Source organism: Macaca thibetana, chromosome 19 (genome assembly GCF_024542745.1).
Source record: "Macaca thibetana thibetana isolate TM-01 chromosome 19, ASM2454274v1, whole genome shotgun sequence".
Taxonomy (NCBI): domain Eukaryota; kingdom Metazoa; phylum Chordata; class Mammalia; order Primates; family Cercopithecidae; genus Macaca; species Macaca thibetana.
The window spans coordinates 51,048,800-51,073,510 of NC_065596.1; the positions used below are offsets into that span (position 1 = coordinate 51,048,800).

The 24,711-nt window shown below is 49.1% G+C and overlaps 1 protein-coding gene across 1 annotated transcript in view; it reads left to right on the plus strand.

Moving 5' to 3' along the window:
* The window catches only part of TSHZ3 (teashirt zinc finger homeobox 3), a 75,910-nt gene extending 51,661 nt beyond the window's left edge, over nucleotides 1-24,249 (plus strand). The window contains exon 2 of the mRNA XM_050772631.1: nucleotides 19,438-24,249. Coding sequence (XP_050628588.1) covers nucleotides 19,438-22,643 — 3,206 coding nt within the window. The 3' untranslated portion in view covers nucleotides 22,644-24,249. The remainder of the gene's footprint in view (nucleotides 1-19,437) is intronic.
* The last annotated feature ends 462 nt before the right edge of the window (nucleotides 24,250-24,711 follow it).

The following is a 24,711-nucleotide window of genomic DNA, read 5'->3' on the forward strand; positions in this document are numbered from 1 at the left end:
GCCAGTCCTTGTTCTGTGTCTCATCCCCTATCCTCTTTCTCTCGAAGCATCAGTCTCTTCATCCATGACACGGAGCCCATGGACAGCTCTCGCTCCTTCTCGGGCTGGTGTATAGCCGGGCAGCGATCATGTGCAGAAGGTACCCCCAGGAGTGCAAGGTCCCTCAAAGTGTGCCAGGACCGTTCCCAGAAAGCACCACTGCAGGTAGATGGAAGGCTCCCGTGCATCCGTAATTGGTTCTGGGCTTTTAATTCTTTACGAAAATGCTGCTTGGTGCAAAAGAGTCTCAAGGAAATAGAACAAAACAAACAAACAAAAAGAACAAGCCTTAAGTCGGCTGTTTTACGGGGTCGACTTTTAATTTAAAAGTTTGATTTAATTCAAAGAAATTGATTGAGTATCTGACTTGTGCAAGGCCCTCCCTCTGCTCTGTGCAGGGGACCGTTGGGACCCCCTTGCCTCCCCAGCCCACTGGAGTAAAGGGACTGCCCTAGCTGCAGAGTTTCTGCAGGGCCGTGGGGATGCAGAGGTGAGAAGGATGGGCTTTGAATGGAGGGGACAGCAAAGCCCTTGGTCATGTGAGATGTCAGCTGGGTTGTGGGAGGTGAAATGCTCCTGGTCACATGAGCAAGCCTAGAGTGGCCTTCCCTCGGTGCAAGGGAAGCCAAGAGACACAGATCTCACAGGTCCATGAGCACCTCCTGAGGAGGTGACCTAGGAGGCCACGGGAGCTCCGTACAGCTCTGTCCCTGCTGCCGAGGTGGGGGCCCGCTGACCCTTTCTCAGGAAATGTCTGCTGATCCAGTAGCAGGTCTCCCTGCAGTGCGTGAGCATTTCACAGCTTGGTTTTAGGAGCATAACCACTTGACCTGTAGGTACGCATTAGGGCAGGGACGGCCAAGGAAGCAAGTGGCAGCTGAAGGGGGGGCGGGGTTGTACATATCCTGGTTTATTTTGAGTGTCCTCTCCAAGCCTGTGTGTTTCTAGAGCACTTGCATTAGAAGCAGAAAGTCCAGGCCAGGTACAGTGCCTCATGCCTGTAATCCCACTGCTTTGAGGGGCCGAGGTGTTGGAGGCCAGGAGTTCAAGACCAGCCTGGGCAACATAGCTAGACCCTGTCTCTACAAAAAAAAAAAACTTAAAAACCATCTAGGCGTAGTGATGTGCACCTGTAGTCTCAGCTACTTGGGAGGCTAAGGCAGGAGGATCGCTTGAGTCCAGGAGTTCAAGGCTGCAGGTGAGCCATGATCGCACCACTGCACTCCAACGTAGGCAATGGAGCAAGACCTTGTCTCTTAAAAAAAATAAAAAATTAGAAAATTAGGTTGTAGAACTTTCTGTGGTTCTTAGGAAGGGGCACAAAAAGAGACAGGAAGGGAATAAACTACCCTTCAGTCTTCATAGCAGAAGGGTGGGGCCCAGAGAGGTCTCACTGCACATCTGTCTCCATTGTCCCACCTGCCACACAGACACCTGCCCCGCGGAGTCCACCGCAGGGACTTGGCAAGGCTGGCGCTGTGATCCGCAGGGCTAGGCTCTGAAGGGATGCGGGGAGCTGAGAACTGTGCCCAGTGGAGGGGGCAGCTGGCCTCAGACACCAAGCCTGAACATGAAAGAAAGGGACAGACCTGAAACCCGCTGGTTCCCACAATGGGGACAAGACCCTGCCTGTGGTTAGGGGTGCTGTGCTCCCCAGATGTTTTAGGTATGGCCCAGCACCCTTCCAGCCTCCCACCTCCTGCTCCCACTGAGGTCAAAATTAGGACTGCAGCACACAGTTTGCCCATCTCTCTGTTTTCCCCGTAGTTTGTTGTCACTGTAGGTGACACTTTCACCTAGAATGCTGCCACAGAAGATAGCAAAGGTGGGAGGTTGGAGAGCTGTCCTGGGCCCTTTGGCATTCTGTGGAGCTGGCACCTGAGGCCCCTGTGCCTTTGTGACTGACTCCCCTGCAGGAACCCACTCTCCACTGACTCCCAGGCATGCAGCCCCAAATGCCCACTCCCTGGGACCAGGCACTGTGTCTTCTGGGCTGACGGTGCCCAGTATAGAGCCTGACACACAGGAGGTGCCTGCTACAAATAAAAATTTCTTTATAACTTTTAAAATGTCACAGTACTAACTGGTCAAGGTGGCCCACGCCTGTAATCCCAGCACTTTGGGAGGCGAGGTGGGTAGATCACTTGAGGTCAGGAGTTGGAGACGAGCCTGGCCAATATGGTGAAACCCTGTATCTACTAAAATTACAATAATTACCTGGGCATGGTGGCATGCCTGTAGTCCCAGCTACTTGGGAGGCTGAGGTGGCAAGATCACTTGAACCCGGGAGGTAGAGGTTGCAGTTAGCTGAGATTGTGCCACTGCACTCCAGCCTGGACGACAGAGCAAGACTCCGTCTCAAAAACAAAAACAAACAAACAAAAAAAGGCCGTACATGGCAGCTCACGCCTGTAATCCCAGCATTTTGGGAGGCTGAGGCGGGCAGATCACCTGAGGTCAGGAATCCAAGACTAGCCTGGCCAACATAGTGAAACCCCATCTCTACTAAAAATACAAAAACTTAGCCAGGCATGGTGGCGGGCACCTTTAATCCCAGCTACTCGGGAGGCTGAGGCAGGAGAATCGCTTGAACTTGGGAGGCAGAGGCTGCAGTGAGCCGAGATTACACCATTGGACTCCAGCCTGGGCAATAAGAGCAAAACTTTGTCTCAAAAAAAAAAAAAAAAAAAAATTCACAGCACTTCATGAAGGTGTGCTTGTGAACATTCCAGATGGTGTAGAGGAGCACCTTTTTCCTCCCCTTCCTCCCGCCGTGCTGCTCCCCACAACCACATCTGCCTCCTCCACCTGCAGGACAGCTGCTAACATCCAGACCAGGATTCTTTCCTGGGTGCCCACATGCAGTCACACACACACAGACTTGCTCAGAAAACAGAGACCCATGTTTATGTTTCTGAGACTTATTTTCTTTTCCTACCTTCTGCTATGTCTTAGAGATCTTCTCATATGAAAAATGAGGGAATTATCATTGTTTTTAAACTTTGTATGCAGTTGGGTACACATGGCTATAAAGATGGGAACAGTGGAGACGGGGCGCTACTAGACGGGATGGGGGAAGGTCAGGGGCAAGGGCTGAAAAACCACCTGCTGGATGTCATGCTCACTGCTGGGGCGATGGGACCCTAAACCTCAGCATCACACAGTATGGCCGTGTGATAAACCTGCACCTGTACCCCTGAACCGCAAAGTTGAAATTATTAAAAAACCTTTTTATGCAGAATAACATACAAAAAGCCCAGCATATGAATATAAGTGTAGGTTGAATTTTCCCCAGGTGAACACACCCATGCCTCCAGGGCCCAGGCCCAGAGGCAGAACATTTCATGCTCCAGGAGTTCCTCCGCCCTTCCCCAGCCACCACCTCCAAAGGGTAACTGCTCTCCTGACTTTTAACACCACAGGTGAGCTTTCCCCGATTTTGAAATTTACACAAATGAATTCATACAATGTTTTGTTGGCGTGATCCTCCCATGTTGTTTTGAATAACAGTTGATTTTGTCTGTGGCATGGCGCTCTAGCGTATGGACGGGACACCGTGTATTTATTCACTCTACTGGTGACGAACATTTGGATCCTTTCCAGTTGCTTTGCTGCTGTGAATAGCGTATGAAAGGATATCAGGTCTTTTGATGAAATACGTATGCACATCTAATGGGTCTAGATCTAGGAATAGAATTGCCGGGTCACAGAGTATGTGTACATGTAGCTTTTGTGGATACTGACAGAGATTTTCAAAATGGTTGTTAACAGTTGGTACTTGAAAGTTCCAGTGTTCCGTATCTTCTCTGACACTGGTATCTCTGTCTTACCATCCTTGTGAGTTGCTGCATAGTATTTCATGATATGGGTATACCTTAGTTTGTTTATTCACTTCTTTGGTATTCTAAGAAATATTGATGAGGACACCCTTCATCATAGAGGGGTTTTGTTGTTGTTGTTGTTGTTGTTAAGGGGCTATGTATGATGTATGAATGTTTTTGTAGTAAAGATTGCTAGCTGGGTCAGAGTGTAGATGTTTTCAATTTTGATATATGTTACTAAATTATCCTCCACAAGAAGGCAAGCAAGGCACGAACCAGTTAGTGAGATTACTGTTCTCATTATTTTATTGTTGTTTCTTTTCTCTCTCTCTCTTTTTCCTGTCTTCCTTGTGATGGATGGTAAGGTATTAAGGGTTCCTGATTTAGCATAAGAAACACTCAACTCAGACCATGTAGAGTGTCAATATAAAAATGCGAGACAGGATACTTAAGAGGAAACATATATTGTGATGTCAACCAGTCAATAGATACTATTTCTATATTGGTTGGAGGAAAGCTGTTTTAATATATAGAAATGACGTTGAAATCTGTAGGCATGTATATGTCAGTCAGAAATATTTAAAAATTGAAATATTTGACCATTACCTTTGTTCCTTCAAACAGGCTAGAATGATTTTTTCACTATTCATCCAAACAGTGTTCACATGTACACTAGTGAGGCCTGGGTGTGTGTTAACTGAGAGCTGGGTCAATACTGAGTGAGTGCTTGTTGACTGCTGAGTGAGTGTTGAGTACTGGCTAAATGCTGACTGAGTGCTACTGGCTGAGTGCTGGGTCAGGGCTGGCTGAGTCCTGGCTGAGTGCTAGGTGAGTGTTGGATCAGTGCTAGCTGAATGTTGGCTAAGTGCTGGCTGAGTCCTGGATGAGTACTTGCTGAGTGTTGGCTGAAAATTGTGTCAATGCTGGCTGAATGCTGGATCAGTCCTGGCTCAATGCAGGCAGTGCTGCAGACGTTAAGAAGATCACTTAGTCATGGTGGCTACCATGCAGGTGCCCAGTGCAGAGAGGGTAGGGCTGAACTTTTCTGAGGTAACTGGGAACATTTTCTCTCCAAGTTTTCCTTGTGGTCGTAAGATGAGGAACTTTGCCAGAACTGAGATACACTGGTGGCCCTAGTTCTTCCTGGAGTGTCTCTGTTCTGTGACGTGGGAGTGAGGCATGAAGAGATGCATGGGAAGTCAGAGAGCACCTAAGGCTTCTCAGCCCAGCATTCAAGAGCTGTTGAGGAAGGCAGTGGAAACTTCTACCTGAAGTGACCCTGGGTCTTTGTTGGTTCTTAGCCTAAGCAGCGCCATCCAAACTAAAATAATTGGACCAGAAGTTACTGAGTCCAGTTGGCATGCCAGGCCATGCAAAGAGCACAGAGGTAAGGAATGCTCCTGTAGTGTATATGGAAAGAGAATTTATGCCCAGGATCAGCCACTCGAAAACTACAAGAGATAAATGCCCGAAGAGATATATAGTGATGCTGATAATTTCTTATATTTCTGTAGACTTTAGAGTTTAGAGAGGAAGTTTCCATTCATTGTCTCATCACAGAAATTAAAGAGATCACCTTCACAGAGACAGATGAGAAAGGACTTCCTGGGGGACATGGAAAGAGCAGGACCTTGGAGGACAGGGAGGGGAGTGTGAAAAGATTGAGCATGGTATGTAAAATGGAAGAAACAGCATCAATCAAGGCAAGATCAAAGGAAAATTATCAGGGAAGACTAGCATCTGTGTGTGTGGAGGGGGCAGTGGATGATAAAACTTAGAAGGTAAAGTGGGACTTGGTTAACCTGGGCTTTGAATATTGAGATAAGACATTTGTGCAGATGTATGATTCTCTACTGCCCTTATCCTCTGTGTAACCAAGGCCATCTTGAGCACATAAAAGTATAGCCTGTAATTCTGAGCTATTTACTTTGGTTACTTATTCCTAACCCGAAAGCATCTGGAGTATGTAATTAGTGTGTAATACATATTGGGTGGATGGATGGGTTTTTGGATTGTTGATGGGTGGGTGGGTGGGTGGATGGATGGTTGGATGGATGGATGGACTTTTGGATGAATGGATACATTTTTGAATGGAAGAGTTGATGGATGGATGGATGGATGGATGGATGGATGGATGGATGGATGGATGGATGGATGGATTTTCAGATGGATGGATACATTTTTGAATGGATGAATTTTTGAATGGATGGATGGATGGATGGGTGGGTTTTTGGTTGGATGGATGGGTAGATGGATGGATGAGTTTTTGAATGGACGGGTTTGGGATGGCTAGAAGAACGAGGTGAATGGATGGGGGATGGATGGATGGATGGATGGATGGGGTATTGGATGGATGGATACGTTTTTGGATGGATGAATGGGTGGGGGATGGGTGAATGGATGGATGAATGGGTTTTGGATGGATAGGTTTTTGGATGGTTAGATGAATAGATTTTTCAATGGATGGATGGATGGGTTTTTGGTTGGATAGATGGGTGGATGGATGGATGAGTTTTTGAATGGATGGGCTTGGGATGGCTAGAAGAATGAGGTGAATGGATGGGGCGATGGATGGATGAATGGATGGATTTTTGGATGGATAAATGGATGGATGGATGGATGGATGGATGGATGGATGGATGGATGGGGGGTTGGCTGGGTGGATGGGTAGATGTGTTGAGTGAATCAGTCGCTTCCTCTTCCATGTAAATCTTAACTCCTATCTCTTGTTAGCCATCCATTTACCTTCCCCTTGAATATAGCTCTTTTAGTATTTTGGAGGAAAGCCAGCAAGTCCCAGTGACAGTTTGAGTTGTACATGTTTAGCCACTTGAAGAGGCCCATTTTAAGGACTGTTCCCAAATTTTCACAGCCTGCTGCCCAATTCTAAAGGTGCTTTTCCCAGGTTTTTAGATCACCAAGTGTATAGGCAGGCAAGAGTTACTTGGTTCCTTAAGCTGCCTCAATGAGCTGCCTCGTTAAAGACATCAGCTACCCCCTGAGAATCCCTCTGCTCATGTATGCAATTTGAGAAGGTCAAGCACATCCCCTGCCCCTAATAATCTGCCCGATTCCTATTCCACCAAGATGAGAGAATCCTTTCTTTGGATGAAGTTATTCTTTTAATTTATTGGATTCAATATAGGCCAGGGTTTACCTTATGGATTTTGTAGAATAAAAGGTAAAAAGGACATTGGGAAGAGACTCAGACCCTGGATTCTTTATTCTGAGAGGGCAGTGTACTTGGGAATGTATTGAACTCAAAGAGGAATGGGAGTACAGCACCCACAGGCAGCTTACTTCCTTCACCACTCTTGCAAAAATGCACCCTGGCTCCAGAAGCCATGTTTCACTTGATAGACCATCGCCGGCTACCAGGCCAAACTGATTGCTGTCAACCCAGACATGGCCCCACCATCCAGCTGGCTGAATGATGACTCTACCCTGTAGCTTAAATGGATTAAGGTGATTTCAGCAATGAAGCACTCCTCCAGGGCACAGAGAGTGAGCGTATGGACTTCCCATGACAGCATACTGGTGTAGGCTTCCACGATGGGTTTGGTGCCCAGTCGGTTTAAATGTGCTTGAAGCCGAGGACAGTAGGTGACTTAGATGGTCCCCGAAGTGAGTATTTATTTATTCTTTGTTATCTGAAGATTTGTCTGAGGCGCAGTGGTTTTTGTCCTGCGAATGCAATCTTGATACATTTATTTTTGTTTGCACTGAGGTTGGCGCCCAAACTGCAGCAGAGCAAGCCCCCCAGAAGGCATTGGAAGAGAGACATTGTAGAGATAGGGAAGCTGCCTTCTCTCTCTGATCTTGGAGAGCCTACTAATGTTCTGTCCTCCTCCTTTTCCGAGCCATCCGCCTCATGAAGAGTGCTGGGAAGGGAGGGAGATTGTTCTGGGGAGGAGCTACTGAGACGGTGGCACAATGGGGTCCTTTCATTGCAGCAAGAATTCAAAGAGAGAAGCTTCAGGCAGTGTCTTTCTTAACTCAGTTTTGGGAGCCCCAGGTTTGGCTTCTGGAACTCTTGGACTCTTGTTTCCCATCACCGCTGGAGGAACAGGACTCATCCTGGGTTCTGAGTCTTCTGAACTGGCTGGGGCTTCCAGCAGCTGGGAGGTGTCCTGGGAAGCCTCGCTGCCGTGGGTTCCCTAGAGGAGCAGCCGCAGCCTGTCATTGGCTTGCGCCACCACTGGCCACAATGGCTGTGCTAAAGCATGGTGTTTCCTTATTCACACTGACTTTATTCACCAATCAGCTAATGCCATGCTTTTCTTGGCATGAAAGCATTGCAGCTTTATTAACACAGGGATACCAAACTGAACAAGCATTCATCTCTCACATTACATCAAATTAGCGTGTACAAAATTAATATTCCTGACCTTGCTAGTGGGAAGAGCAATCAATCTAGGGGAGGTTGTCATCCCACCGTGGCCAGCCTTCTGCAGAAGTCCTGGCCATTACAGCGGCAGCCACTTTTCCTTCCCCCAGAGCCAAACCATGCCCTTCTGGACCCTCTGGCCCTTGGGTATTGCCCTGGTTTCTGAGGAGCTCCAAATCCTAGCAGCGATGCCTGGAAGGTCCCTAGTCTCCCTGGTACCATCCAAGAATGCCATTCTCTCCTTGTCCCTAGAGGCCATGGCTTCCATCATCCTAGGTGGCATCTGTAGGTGACTCCAGGTGCCCAGGTGGATGGATGGAGAAGACTCGTGTTCCCCACTGAATTGTCACTTCCTGGGTACCCAGGTATAAACAGTCCTCTAGAATGCTTTCTTCTCCCTGCTTATTAGACAGAGGCCCAACATTCAATCCAATCATATTGGTACCCCCCAGTGTGTGTTTAGCTAAGCCCCCTCCACTCCATCCCACACTTCCCCCTGCCATCTCCTCTCTCTCTTTGCACAAAAGGGAAGTCCTGCCTTCATACTGTTGCTTTGAGCCCCTCCTGGTCGAGAGCCAAGAAGGTGCACCTCCATCTTGATTTTTCATGTTCTCTGAGGGCCGGGGGAATGTGTTTGGTTAGGGGCAATCCAGGCCTGAGCATCCTTCCTGTCTGTCTACCCTTCACACCCACCAGGGCTCCAGGCCAGGTCTAGGTGCAGCTGCCTCTGAGCAGCCCATTGTGTGGGACCTCAGGACATCTGGGGATAGCTCTAGGCCCCACATCGGGTTGTCAGACACAGCTGATATGGCAGGTGTGGTTCCCCTGAGGAAGGAATCCCCTTGCTTCATCATAGCAAGGTGTGCAACTCGTTTGTACAGCAGAGAGCCCCATGTAAGCGTAACCCAGGGGGCACAGTGTGTGAGGCATTTCCGTGAGTCCTTTGTCAAGCAGAAATTCTTGTGTCAAATGGATCAGTTCATCCAGATTTTCCAGGGGTTTTGAGAATAAGCTGAGATTTAGGTGAAATTTTCTGGGGACTTTGAGCTCTTTCCCAGACACAGAGGAAGGTGATTTAAGGCAGACGCCCAGCGGAAAGGGGGACTGGGCTCAGCCTGGAGGAGAAGGCGGCCCAGCTTGGGAGCTGGGGGCTACAGGGACAGTGGTAGCCAGTCTGAGAGCCAGTGTCTGAGGTGGCTGCCCCAGCCAGCACTGTGCTGCAGGGCATCTGGCTCCAACTTCCACCCCTGGAGTGGGGCACTGGGGATCTCCAGTCAGATCCATGCAGTTGGGTGGAGAGGGGCTGAGTCCGTGGTCCTGCCCGCTTCCTTCCTAGAATTCCTATACCAGGAGCCGGGGTCTGGGGAGGAGAGCTGTGCGTGGTCAGGAGTGCTAATGCTGCAGGCGTGCGTCTGACATCGTCTCTTCCTTCCTCGCCTCCTTTCCTTGCCCTCCGTTTCCCTCCCTTTTTTCTTCCCCTTTCTGTCTGGCTTTCTTCCTTTTCTGCAGCCACCATTTTAAGGCTGCCCAGAGGGAGGAGGCACAGAACCCAAGCCCCAGTGGGAGCTTTCACCCCAGCAGGACTTGGTGCTGGTCTTCCCACCTCCTCCTTTCCTGAAAGGCAGCAAGGTCAGCATAGAGGGTCTGGGAGACCCAGAGGCTTTTACAAGAGGAGAGGTGAGCCTAGGGGCCATCCCCTGGCCCTGCCTCCCAGATTCCCGACAGCCGCACGGCCCCTGTGCAGTTGGTGCACCTCTATTTGCAGAGTTTCTTTAACTTGGAAAAGTCCTTTATGCCCACTCCTTATGAAATCTTTGGTTGCCTGCAAACACCTGGGAGGCGGATGTGGCCAGTTGCATCTTCCCATTCCTTCCTCCCATTTGTTGATGAAGAAACTGATGCTCACAGACGTGAAGTCAGTCATCAGAGCCACAGGACTAATCCATGGCAGGGCAGAAGCTGAGACCCAGGGCCTCCCTGCCTAACATCACGTTGTTTCCCAGAGAAAAATGTGATGCAGAAACATCAGGTCCTGCCTGGCTCCATGGCTCATGCCTGGAATCTCAGTGCTTTGGGAGGCTGAGGCTGGAGGATCACTTGAGGTCAGGAGTTCCAGAGCAGCCTGGGCAACACAGCAAGACCCCAACTCTAAAAAAACGATTGTTTTTAATCAGCATATTGGTGTTTACCTGTAGTTCCAGCTACTAGGGAGACTGAGGTGGAAGGATCACTTGAGCCCAGGGGTTCGCGGCTGCAGTGAACCATGATCACACCACTACACTCCAGGCTGGGCAACAGAGCAGAGAATCGGCAGGTCCTCTCCAGAGTCCAACTATTGCCCTCCTGGATGGCTCGCCACATTGGGTTGCTGTGGCTTTTGAACTGTCCCCTCCTGTCTCCTCCTGCCATTTCCTTGGGGTCTGCTCTGTTGTGGGCCCAGGTGTGAGGGAGGCAGGTAAGTGGGGAGTGAGAAGTGGTCAAGATGCCTTGTGAACATCTTGGCATTTTTCCTTATCCAAGCACATTCTGCAGCAGAGAAGAGGACTTCGTGGCTGCTGAGGGCTTAGGCATGTGTTGAAGTTGATTCTGGCTCTGAGGAAAGGGCAGGAGGGTCTGCAGAGACGGGTGTGCCTGAGTCCTGGAGAGCCTGCCTGAGAAAACACACCTGGCAGCCACCTTCCCAAACCATTCGACTAGTTAAATTCTTATTAAAAAACAAACAAACAAAAAATAAACAAAAAACAATAAAACACTCTTATCCTGGTGTGGTGTCTAGTGCCTGTAGTCCTAGCTACCCAGGAGGCTAAGGTGGGAGGATGGCTTGAGTCCAGGAGTTCCGGGCTGCAGTGAGCTGTGGTTGCACCACTGAACTTCAGCGTGGATAACAGAGCATAACCCTGTCTCAAAAAAAAAAAAAAAAGAAAGAAAGAAAGAAAAAGAAAAAAAAAAATCACCCTGTGTTGTTTGAAAATCTGAGTATTCAGAGAAGCAGGAGGAAAGGAGGCCCGGAGTTCCCAGCATTAGAACGGACCCATACGGGCTCCCCTAGGTCCATCCTCTTTTACCTGGGTGGCCATCCTGAGGGCGGCTTCTGCAGCAGAACTCAGACTCCAGGCCCTCTTTGTCATAGAGTCCTTTCCAGAAAATAACCTCTTTCATCCTTGTCTCTTCTCAAATCTCCATCACCCATGTTCTCTCTCTCCATTCCTACCTCCCATGCCCCTCAGTAGCCTCTCTCTCCCCGACCCCAGCCCTAGTGGGTTCTTCTCCTCTCCCATCTCTCTTTCTCCCTCTGTCCTCTCTCTGCTGGGCCCCCTCCTCTCTCTCTGCACCCTTCTTAAACCCGGGATGACTTGATGGCCCCTTCCCTCTTCGGTCCTTTCTTCTCCTTTCCCTCCTTTCCCCACCTCTTCCTCTCCCTCCTGCCTCTACACTTTCCTCCATCACAGTCACAGGGATCCTTATGGATGGATGATGACCAGAGGCACTCATTGCAGAGAGTGGTGCCCTTCTCGACTATCCCTAATAAGAAGACATGGGAAAAAGGAATCTGTAAAAAGTTTTAGCCAGCAAAGCACCTTCCCAGGGAAAACAGAGGGTTATAACTTCAGAACCTTTATTTCAGCCCAGAAAATGCTAACGTTCACAGGGCAGTGTACCTGGAAATTGCATTGGGAGGCGGGACACAGCCATGCTTTCTTTTCCTTTCTTCCCACCCACACCCAGTGCCCCCTCCCACCCTGACTTGCCCATCCGTGGCCCCCGTGGCTGGAGAGTGCAGGTCCCAGCCAACACTTCCTCTTCATCTTTTGGGAGAGATTTTTAGCTGTGTGATGAAGGTAATTCCACCTTGCCCAGAAATGAATTCTGTTATGCCCCAGCTTACTGTTTTATGTTTATGTGACACACATTAGTTTCTTTTTACCTAGAGATTGAATTTAGTTAATGATGACAATAAATATTAATGAAGGTGTTGGTGTCTCCAGACCCTTGATGGCCACAGTGGACTGGCTGTCTTCTCTCCCTGGACATGATATGTCTGTCATCCCTGCATCCACAGTGTGGAAGCCACACCACTGGTGAGCTGGGGGTGGGGATGCTGGATCCTCCTGGAGGGGTAGGTGTGGATCCCACTGGGGGAGTTGAGAAGGCTCTGCCTGACTGCCCACTCCTCATTCCGAGGATAGGGCGCTCCCTCCCACGTGTCCTGTGTTGTCCCCTGACACTGGACTCGGGGTGTGGGTCTTAGGAGTTCAGACAAATGTCCCATCTACCTCCAGTGACTCATCCTGAGGGGCTGCAGCGGAGGGTTTGGGGTCAGAACTGGTTCCTCAGTGCAAGTGTGCTGTGGAACTAGCCAGAATCCCCGTTTCCTTGTCTGCAAAATGGAGATGATTTTTCCACCTTCCTTGACCATTGAGAGGATCAGATCAGATGCAATGAATGTATGGATGTGAACACGGGTCCTAAACTTGTTCCTATTAGGCAGGATCCGTGTTTTGGGGTGTGTGTGTGTGTGTGTGTGTGTGTGTGTGTGTGTGTGTGTTTTTTCCCCCCGTCATGTGGGCTTCCAAGGTTGTTGGGCTATAGAACTTTGCAGAAAGCTTTCGTAAGTTTGGGAGCTTTTATTTCTCATCCATGTGTGTCTCTCCCCAGGAGTCACATTCGGTTCTGTGCATGCCAAGTTCTTCGGTTCAGGCAGTTGTCTGGAAATGTGTCCTTGGCACTCAGCTCTTGAGAGATCGATGGCTGTCTTGCTGCTTTAAGCACACAGTCTTCATTGGTGGGGTAAGGAAAGTGAGATGTGTGTGGGGAAGCGGGTGCAGCCATTCCGCAGGGACTCACATCTTGAAGAGAGACTCTTTCAACAGAGGGACTTGGAGAAGCGTGGAAGGCGGGTGCCCAGTCGGCCCCTCACTTGCAAGTCCCTGATCACTCCTGAGAGCTTCTTTGCATCTTTGCAGCTGTTGGTTTGGTTTGAATGAGAACCTCCTCCCCCTCACAGTCCAGCTGCCTCTTCCATGGGCGTTGGCAGCAGAGGTTCCCATCTTATTTGCTCAAGAGAAAAGAAGGATGGCGGGATGATAATGCATTCTTTTATTTTTCTTTCACTTTCACTTTTCCTTTTTTTTTTTTTTTTTTGAGATAGTGGCTCGCTCTGCTGCCCAGGCTAGAGTACAGTGACGATCTCGGCTCACTGCAGTCTCCACCTCCCAGGTTCGAGCAATTCTCATGCCTCAGCTCTCAAGTAGCTGGGGCTACAGGTGCCCGCCACCATGCCTGGCTGATTTTTTGTATTTTTAGTAGAGACGGGGTTTCACTATGTTGCGCAGGGTTGTCTCAATCTCCTGAGCTCAGGCAATACCCCAACCTTGGCCTCCCAAAGTGCTAGGATTACAGGTGTAAGCCACCACGCCTGGCCTACTTTCCTTTTTTTTTTTTTTTTTTTTTTTTTGAGACAGAATCACTCTGTCACCCAGGCTTTAGTGCAATGGTGTGATAATAACTCACTGCAGCCTCAACCCCCTCGGCTCAAGTGATGCTCCTGCCTCAGCCTCCTAAGTAGTTGGGACTACAGGCACAGGCCACCATGCCTAGTTAATTTTTAAAAGAATTCTAAAGATGGGGTCTTGCTGCATTGCCCAGGCTGATCTTGAATTCCTGGGCTTAAGCAATTCCTTCACCTCGGCCTCCCAAATGCTAGGATTATAGACAAGAGCTACTGCACCTGGCAGATAATGCATTCCTGAAGAGGGTATTTGAGTGTGGACACAGCTTGGGGGGCTCTAATGCAAGGAGACCACCGACTGGGGTGTCTCCTCCCATCTTCCTCAGTGGTGGGTTCTGCCATCCTGTCTACCTAGAGACCCTTCCTCACCAAGTGGCATTGCTGAATGTGCCAGTGACACTCAGACAGAACTTGCCTAGGATGGACTTTGGGTCTCACCCCAGCACATCTGCTTTGCATTGGGACTGGCTGGACTCAGCATCCCCTCAGGATGTTTTGGCAGCTATTTAGGAGGTGTGAAGCAGCCGTCTAAGATATTCATTCATTCATTCATTCATTCATTCATTCATTCACTCATTCATTCATCCCACTGACATGTATTGAGTGGCCACTCTGGGCCAGACGGTAGGGTTGCGGCTGATATCAGCGGTGTGGGTGTGTGGGGTCTGGTCCTGACCACACAGAGCTGACAGTGTGTTGGAATCTCTGGCTGTAGACAGTGATCCTCATGGCTAAGGGGACAAACGCTGGAGTCAAAACCCTGCCATCCCCAAGAGCCTTTTCCATGAGGCCCGGGGAAGGATGGGTTCCTGCATTCTCCACTTCACTGCACCTGCCCCGGGGTTTCCAGCAGAGGAGGCAGCGCTAGAAAGTGTGGAGTGAGAGATCTTGGTGCATCTCAGAAGCTGAGAGGGGCTGGAGGGGAACCGGGCAAATGGTGGAGGACTCCCTTCCTTCAGGGCTGCTTTGAGGAATTTGGATGTTCTTCCAAGCCCGGTGGGAAGTTACTGAGGGTGTTATATGGGGAGGTGACATGACCAGTGCGGTGTTCTATATTAATCTCAGCAGTTTCTGCTTGGAGATGAGATTAAAGGGGCTGGGGCTGGAGTCAGGGAGTTGGTTGGGGATGGGATAAGAGATGCTAGTGGCTGAACTGGGCCCATATGGGAGGCCGCAGAGAGGAAGGGGGGATCCTGTTGCAAAGGCTGTTACAACTCCTTGCTGGTGGACATGATCTCCCGCTCACCTCCTTGAAATGAGACAGCCACTGTCCATTGCTCACCTCCTGCGCGCAAGACTAGGGATGTAAGGTTCCCTCCCTTAGAGAATTCAGACAAGAATGAGCAGAAAGTGAAGTAGCAACAAGGAATTTAAATACTCTCAAATACTGTTGGAGACAGTTGCGGAGTTTCCCAAGGTCATATGTGATACATTGTTGGGTCCAATCGGTGGACGGTGCCTGCCCCTGGGCTACTGAAGCCAGCCTGGTGGGGACCAGGTTCTCAGCAGCCCTGCCCCACACCCCTGTTGACTTCTCACCATCTGCACAGTGACTGGAGACACCCAGTCTCTCCTCCCCTCCTTGCCTGATCCAGGGCATTCGCTGTGCCAGCTTCCAGAGCCCGCCCTTCTCTCCAGCCAGGGGCTTTGCGTATCATGCTCAGTCTAGAGAAGAAAGCACTGAGGAACGATTCCACTTGCTGAGTGTAGGTGAGGTTGGCGTTTGCAGAGAATGAACCAGATTAAGCGACTTTACAGCTCAGCTCTTTACCTTCTCAGAAGGGCCATAAAATGATAGACATGTAGCTGAGGAAGGACCTTACAAATATGACTGTGGTGCCCCGTATCATTCGGAGAGGGAAATGGAGGCCTAGAGAAAGAAAACTGCACTGCTCAGTGTGCGGTAACCTGCCCGGCGCTTGTGGGAGCTGGATGCGTATTTGTGGAGTGCCTTTCATCCCTTCGTTCCCTCATTTCACTGGGTCCATTTCCATTTTCTAGAACATTTTTAAAGTTCAGTAATAGAGAGTATAAATATTCCCAGAGTAGTGAAATTATTGCAAAGCATGGTGGAAGGATGGGAATTTTCCCTTTATTTTTATGTATTTATTTGTTTATTTTTGGAGACAAGATCTCGCTCTGTTGCCCAGGCTGGAGTGCAGTGGTGGGTCATGGTTGACTGCAACCTCCACCTCCCGGGTTCAAGCGATTTACCTGCCTCATCCTCTGGACTAGCTGGGACTACAGGCATGTGCCACCATGTCTGGCTAATTTTTTTGTATTTTAGTAGAGATGGGGTTTCACCATGTTGCCCAAGTTGGTCTCAAACTCCTGAGCTCCGGCGGTCTGCCTGCCTTGGCCTCCCAAAGTGCTGGGATTACGGGCATGAGCCACTGCGCCCAGCCTTTCCCTTTATTTTAATGTGGAGGGGAGAACCAATGGGTAAAAGTCTTAGGCTCCACCTAAGGAAATACTTCTCACCTTCAGATCGGAAAAGAAAACGGTCATTTGAACAGGGAGTGAGGCCCACGTCATGACCATGAGGGTGTGCGTTTGTAAGGACCTGGGGTGTGCAGTGAGGCTTCCAGGACCCAGTTCTCTTTGGCATTGGAGCCTTTTAATTCTCCTCTGAGTTGGATCTTGTTCCCACCAGGGAGGTTGAGAGGTTGGCCTTTTCTTTCCATATCAATTTCCTTCTCAGTCGGCAGACTAATGACATTCTGACCCTGCTGTGTAATTTACAAAGCATATCAGAGCGTGTTGTGGGCCAGCCCAGGACAGGAGCTGGTCACGTCATTCATGGTGCCTGTGTTGGGGAGGAGTGCTCCGGACAGCTTGGGCTGGGTTCGTGCTTGTGCAGTGGGGGTGGGAAAGGCTCTAGCCATGGGGAGACGCATTGCCCCTGGGTGGGAGGTGGGCTGGCAGAGCACCTGGGTTTCCCGCTCACCTGGTGGCCTTCACCCACAGAGGACTCTTTCATGTCCACTATTGGCTCTGCTTCTTCTGGCTGCTGGTGTCCTCTTGTAGTGGCTACTGCGGGGACATTTCTCTCGCAGACTTAATTTCATGGGAGCTACTGTAATAGGAGCAAAATCCCCAGGGTGTGGGGTTTGTATTGCAGACTGTGGCTCCAGGAGGCATCTTCAGGAAAGAAGGGGCTTTGATATCTTCACCCATCTACACAGACCTGGGCATTTCCTTGAGTCTCAGTGGGAGGGACACCAGCCATGGGATTTCCTCCTCTTTCCCTGTTTACAGTGAAACCGTACTATGGAAACATCATGTATGCATGCACCCAGTGCACTTCTGCAGACAGTGGGCTGTGTCTAGCTAAACCCAGCCTACCCTGCTCCAGCGGTTCCCCAAGAGGATTATAAGACAGGTTGCAGACCCATCTGGAATCTCTGACCTCAGTCATACTGTGTGCCCCAGCTCGGGTAACAACCCATCCTTCGGTTTGCACAAGACTTAGTGAATTTCCAGGATGCAGGACGTTCAGTGCTGAAACCAGGACAGGTCCAGGCAAATTGGGACACTTGGTTATTCTTCGTCGGCTGTTCTTCCTCCAGGACCGCCACCCCATTGGAGTTTTGAGTCCGGATATTTCTAGAATGTGCTGCACGCCGAGGAAGTCTGTTGGGGGGCAGGTGGGGGAGAGTGCGATGTCTTCTTTTCTTTTTCTTTTCCTGTTCTCTTTCCAACACATGCGTTCACAGTCTTCATTGTGACTAGCATAGGAACCTCCACTGGTCAGCGCTGTATTTCCCTAAGCATTTGGTCCTGGCCCTAGGAACACAGCTTTCACCATCTTTATTTGTCATCTCAAAGTGCGTGGCCTCAAACTTGAGGTTCCTCATAGCACTTCACACTCAGCTGACTGCAGCAGGGCACTCTCTTGTGGTCATTTGTAAAGAACACCCACAGCTCCTGGACAAGACTCTTGCTTAGTAGTTGGCAAATGAGCAGACGTATCCCCTTCCTGCAGCTGGTGTGTGTACCTGGGACAGTTCCCATTCAAGTTCACATTACATCAGTGTTGGGATTCCATGTGTCTTGGTGTCGGAATCTTGGCACTCAAAGGAGGGGGCTTAGGAGCAAAAGAATCACACTTGTCCTGAAAGGAATGTGAGGGGGCCTATCTGTTTGGCTTCAAGGGACTAATTTCACTCTTTTTGTTTGTTTGTTTGTTTGTTTATCATTATTGTTGGTTTGTTTTCTGATGTGAAATGGAGCAGGGGCAAATCTTTAAAGTTGGTGGAGTCAATTCCACAAACAAAGCTTCCTTTCCTTTCTTAAGAGCTTTTTGTAGAAATCAGCCTTGCCATTCGCACTGCACCATTCCAACCATCTAACACACTTCACCACTGGCCTTTTGAAGCAAACAAGTATTTAGAAGCTGACAGGACAAAGTCACTTTATTTCCCCTTTTCCTTTACCTTGAAATTGTTCCTAGCCACAGGGCTGGCCACGCCTCACTGTCCAAAAAACTATCCTGATGCAGTATGCAGTGGCAGATCAGTTTAGTAAGGAATAACCCAAATCACTGAATGCAAGAGAATGAAAAAAAAAAAATCACCCTGTTGCATTAACACTAGTATTCTCTGGGCTCTGCGTCTCTGGACGTGCATCTTCCGGAACCTGCAGGCGCGTGCGTGGCCTGCCCTCCACCTGTGTGGGAATGCATGCTGGATTTACATCCCAGCTACATCGCTTCCAGAAAGACAGGATCTCTGTTGGATGCCCATGAAGCTTATACTGAGTAAATATTGACAAAGTAGTCTAAAGAGCAAACACTTTGACATTTGTAAGGTCCACTGGAAGGTCTTGTATATATTTATACAGCAGGAATGAGCACCGAATACCAATTTTCCTGAACTTGTTCTGACATAATTCTGCATGGAGAGTGTGTGTGCGCAGGTGGCTGAGAACGGCTGAGTGTTCACGTGGGGGACAGGGCTGGGGGCTGGGTGGTAGCCGGTCAGGGTATCTCCTCTCAACTGGAACGAACCCACACCTATCCCTGCCAGGAAACTTACCTCTAAGCTCTTCTGAGACCTGCTTTTCCAGAAGGAAGAAAGAAAAAAAAAAAAGCCACAAAATCTTGTTTTTCCTTTATTACAATGGACGTACTTTTCTTTTTACTTGGTAAAAATTTTATTGATGTTTTTAGACTTTATATTTATTAAAGATTGAGCCTCAAAAATGTAATGAGTAAAAACTGCTTGCTTAATTTAAATTGTGAATCTGTCTGTTAAGAAATGCATTAGGGGTAGGAGAAGCATAAGACATATTAATTGACAGACAGGAACTGCTGTCTCTGAGGTTGATACAAGTAATTTATTACTTTAGAAATGAATGCCACCTCCAGAATGTGCTTCATTAATTTCAAATTTAGTTTTAATTTCAAGCTGTTGCCCCTTGAGAAGAATAAGGTGGCAAATTATGTTTGAAGAGCAGATTTATTTTTTTTTTTTTTTTGCTCCAAAGAAACACCACATTTTAACTATTTAGTTTTACAAATACATGTGCCCATCTGGGTTGCTGTGTTTTCCTGAGAGCCCAGAACGTATTCTAGGTAAGATCAACACGTACTAATGCTTTTTTTTTTTCTTTCTCTCCTTCTCCCTCTCTCTCATCATTCCATCCTACCTGGCTCTCTTTCCCACCTGTTATCATGGCAGCCTATGTTTCCGAGGAGTTAAAGGCTGCTGCCCTGGTGGATGAAGGTTTAGACGCAGAGGAGCATACGGCAGATGGAGAGCCCTCAGCCAAGTACATGTGCCCGGAGAAGGAGCTCACCCGGGCCTGCCCCAGCTACCAGAACTCCCCGGCCGCTGAGTTTTCCTGCCACGAAATGGACAGCGAGTCACACATCAGTGAGACCAGTGACCGAATGGCTGACTTTGAAAGCGGCTCCATCAAGAACGAAGAGGAGACCAAGGAGGTCACGGTCCCACTGGAAGACACGACCGTGTCGGATAGCCTGGAGCAGATGAAGGCCGTGTACAACAACTTCCTCTCCAACTCCTACTGGTCCAACCTCAACCTCAACCTGCACCAGCCCTCCTCGGAGAAGAACAACGGCAGCAGCAGCAGCAGCAGTAGCAGCAGCAGCAGCTGTGGCAGCGGGAGCTTCGACTGGCACCAGAGCGCCATGGCTAAGACACTGCAGCAGGTGTCGCAGAGCCGCATGCTCCCGGAGCCCAGCCTCTTCAGCACCGTGCAGCTGTACCGGCAGAGCAGCAAGCTCTACGGCTCCATCTTCACGGGGGCCAGCAAGTTCCGCTGTAAGGACTGCAGCGCCGCCTACGACACCCTGGTGGAGCTGACGGTGCACATGAACGAGACGGGGCATTACCGCGACGACAACCACGAGACCGATAACAACAACCCCAAGCGCTGGTCCAAGCCTCGCAAACGCTCCTTGCTGGAAATGGAAGGGAAGGAAGATGCCCAGAAGGTGCTGAAGTGCATGTACTGTGGCCACTCCTTTGAGTCCCTGCAGGATTTGAGTGTCCATATGATCAAAACAAAACACTACCAAAAAGTGCCTCTGAAGGAACCCGTCACTCCTGTTGCCGCCAAAATCATCCCTGCCGCTCGGAAGAAAGCTTCCCTGGAGCTGGAGCTCCCCAGCTCCCCGGATTCCACAGGTGGAACCCCCAAAGCCACCATCTCAGACACCAACGATGCACTTCAGAAGAACTCCAACCCTTACATCACGCCAAATAACCGGTACGGCCACCAGAACGGGGCTAGCTACGCATGGCACTTTGAGGCCCGGAAGTCGCAGATCCTGAAGTGCATGGAGTGTGGGAGCTCGCACGATACCCTGCAGGAGCTCACGGCCCACATGATGGTCACTGGCCACTTCATCAAGGTCACCAACTCGGCTATGAAAAAGGGGAAGCCCATTGTGGAGACGCCCGTCACGCCTACCATCACAACCCTGCTGGACGAGAAGGTCCAGTCCGTGCCCCTGGCGGCCACCACCTTCACGTCCCCCTCCAATACACCTGCCAGCATCTCCCCAAAACTGAATGTGGAGGTCAAGAAGGAAGTCGACAAGGACAAAGCGGTCACCGACGAGAAACCCAAGCAAAAGGACAAGCCTGGCGAAGAAGAGGAGAAGTGTGACATCTCTTCCAAATACCATTACTTGACTGAAAATGACTTAGAAGAGAGTCCCAAGGGGGGGCTCGATATCCTCAAATCCCTGGAAAACACAGTGACATCCGCAATCAACAAGGCCCAGAACGGCACTCCTAGCTGGGGGGGCTACCCCAGCATCCATGCCGCCTACCAACTTCCCAACATGATGAAGTTGTCCCTGGGCTCGTCGGGGAAGAGCACGCCCCTGAAACCCATGTTTGGCAACAGTGAGATTGTCTCCCCGACGAAAAACCAGACCCTGGTGTCTCCACCCAGCAGCCAGACGTCCCCCATGCCCAAGACTAACTTTCATGCCATGGAGGAGCTGGTGAAAAAGGTCACTGAGAAAGTTGCCAAAGTGGAGGAGAAGATGAAGGAGCCGGATGGGAAGCTTTCCCCGCCCAAGCGGGCCACTCCCTCCCCCTGTAGCAGCGAAGTCGGGGAGCCCATCAAGATGGAGGCGTCCAGCGACGGGGGCTTCCGAAGCCAGGAGAACAGCCCCAGCCCCCCACGGGATGGGTGCAAGGATGGGAGCCCCCTGGCGGAGCCGGTGGAGAACGGGAAGGAGCTGGTGAAGCCCCTGTCCAGCAGTTTGAGTGGCAGCACGGCCATCATCACCGACCACCCGCCCGAACAGCCTTTTGTTAACCCTTTGAGCGCCCTGCAGTCAGTCATGAACATTCACCTGGGCAAGGCCGCCAAGCCCTCCCTGCCTGCCCTGGACCCCATGAGCATGCTTTTCAAGATGAGCAACAGCCTGGCGGAGAAGGCCGCTGTGGCCACCCCGCCGCCCCTGCAGTCCAAGAAGGCAGACCACCTCGACCGCTATTTCTACCACGTCAACAACGACCAGCCCATAGACTTGACAAAAGGGAAGAGTGACAAAGGCTGCTCCTTGGGTTCAGTGCTTCTGTCACCCACGTCCACAGCCCCGGCAACCTCCTCATCCACGGTGACAACGGCAAAGACATCTGCCGTCGTATCATTCATGTCAAACTCGCCGCTACGCGAGAATGCCTTGTCAGATATATCCGATATGCTGAAGAACTTGACAGAGAGCCACACGTCAAAATCCTCCACTCCTTCCAGCATCTCCGAGAAGTCTGACATTGATGGGGCCACTCTGGAGGAGGCTGAGGAGTCGACGCCTGCCCAGAAGAGGAAGGGCCGCCAGTCAAACTGGAACCCCCAGCACCTCCTGATCCTCCAGGCCCAGTTTGCCGCCAGCCTCCGGCAGACCTCGGAAGGGAAGTACATCATGTCAGACCTGAGCCCCCAGGAGCGGATGCATATCTCCAGGTTCACTGGGCTGTCCATGACCACCATCAGCCACTGGCTGGCCAACGTGAAATACCAGCTTCGAAGGACAGGTGGAACAAAGTTCCTCAAAAACTTGGACACTGGCCACCCCGTCTTCTTTTGTAACGATTGTGCGTCTCAAATCAGGACTCCTTCCACGTACATCAGTCACCTAGAATCACACTTAGGCTTCCGGCTACGGGACTTATCCAAACTGTCCACCGAACAGATTAACAGTCAGATAGCACAAACCAAGTCACCGTCAGAAAAAATGGTGACGTCCTCCCCCGAGGAGGACCTAGGGACCTCCTATCAGTGCAAACTTTGCAATCGGACCTTTGCCAGCAAGCATGCTGTTAAACTTCACCTTAGCAAAACACACGGGAAATCTCCGGAAGACCACCTTCTGTATGTCTCGGAGTTAGAGAAGCAGTAGCATTTGCTTTTGACAGAAGGGACTGCAGTTTGCTTTGAGGGAAACTGTGGAAGGCACCTTCAGGCCCCCCCCCTCTGACTTGTTGTTCTTGGCACATGTTCTTATTTTAACTGCAGAGAATCACTCTGGGCTGGACCGTTTTGTATAACTGTACAGTGTTTAATAGAGGTGCATAATCAGCTGTTGTTACTGGTAAACTATGAAGGTTAAAATGCAGTGGTAAGTGTTTGGAACTTTGTGTAAATGGGATTTAGTTGTGAGCATCCTGCCGATGCTTCAAGCTGCATGCACTAACAGTTTAATTAAGCATTTATAACGAAATCAGGCACACTTTTTCCACGAGACTCGAGTGTGCTGGCGTTTCTCACCCTTTCATCTTTAGCCCTCTGAGTACTTTGAAGCACTTTTGCATTAATTTGGTTAAAAAATAAAATAAAATAATAATAATGTATGAAGCTCTGTTTTTTAAACTCCTTACCAGCTTAGTTATAATGAATAATATGAACCTCCATTTATGCAGGTCTGCAGGGGTATAACACGCCTTGAAATTTAAAAGAATATTATTTTCACATTGAAACATAGATGTATATATTGTATAGATTTCAGACTCTCTTATGAAAAAAATGTGATTGTGGTTAAATGACCTTTTTCTTGCATTTATAGCAACAGTGTTTTATGCACCTGCTGTGCTCTGGGCATAAGCTGTGCCTATGTATAGTGTATATTTCTTTTTTTCTTTTTTTTTTTTTAAGGTCTATGGGTTTTGTTTTTTACATGCAAACATTGTAAATTATACAGAAGATACCACAGATAGCATTTATAAAGTATACAGAAACATTATCTGAAAGCAAAGTATGATAGTTTGTTTTGCTATACAGTACATCTATATTGATAGAGGTTCATGTTTAAATTATACATATTTATTAGCATCGTATTATCATTTGTTTTGAGCAGTCTGAATAAACGAGACCGGGAAAAACATCCCTGGCAGGCATCATAACTATTTTGCACATGATTTTTAAAGGTATTTATTAGAAATCAAAGAACGCTCAAAATAAACTCAGTGCTCAAAGGGTTAAGTCTATTTGAAAAGGTTAAAAAAAAAAAAGAACAAAAAAAAAGAACTTGTACTGTATTTCCTAAACATTGATAAAGCCTTTAAAATGTTTGTACTGTAATACTTTGCTTAAAAGTCATGAGGCATTCTGTGATCCAACCTCTTTCACTTATTTATAAGCCCTCTTGGTTGCTATTCCATATTGTAGGATGCCTTTCTATTTCAATTGGTAACTTTCTGTTTTGTTCTTCCTAATTATTCTCCCAAGATCCCACACTGCAGCTTTATCTTTAGGCTTATGAAAGGTAACCCGTGGTTACCGGCTCTCCAAGTGATTCTGTTCTTCTCCATTTTTGGCAGTTAATTTGCAGAAGTAACTGACAGCTGACACCATATGAGAACCTTTGTATAAAATATTGGCATGTAAACAGCACAGACACCGTAACACACTCTGTGCCCTGTTTGGTTGTTGACAATGAAGCACCATTATGTGACTCTTCATATAACCCTTTTTTCTACGGCAGCATTAAAATTGTCTTTTTGCTATAATTTTGTGTTGCGTTCACAATTATGTCTGAAATGTGCTACGACTAACGAGCACATTAAAATTAAATTGTATGCGATCTGTTTATGACGGAGCTGGTTGCTGCGGCTGCCAGGTGCTGGCAGTCGGAAGCTGTGCGTAAATCAGGGGGAGTTTTAGTGAACTTTGGCGTTTGGAGAGCGGGGAGCACTTACTCAGAGGCAGCTTGAATAGGATCTGCACCGAGAATAAACATTCACAAGAAAGGAAGACTTGCCTATAAGGTTAGATGCTCAGTGCAGAAGGGATATTGCCAGACCCCCAGATCAGAGCTTCCGGTCACACCTGGTGACCTGCAGGGGGGGCTGGGGTTTGATCTCCCTTCTGGATGCTCGGGGGTGAGGGGCCTGCGCTGTCGAGGAGGCTGATGGGAAAGAAAGCTTTGGAAGGGTGACTCCTTCCTGTTGACTCAGGATTTTCAAACAGCG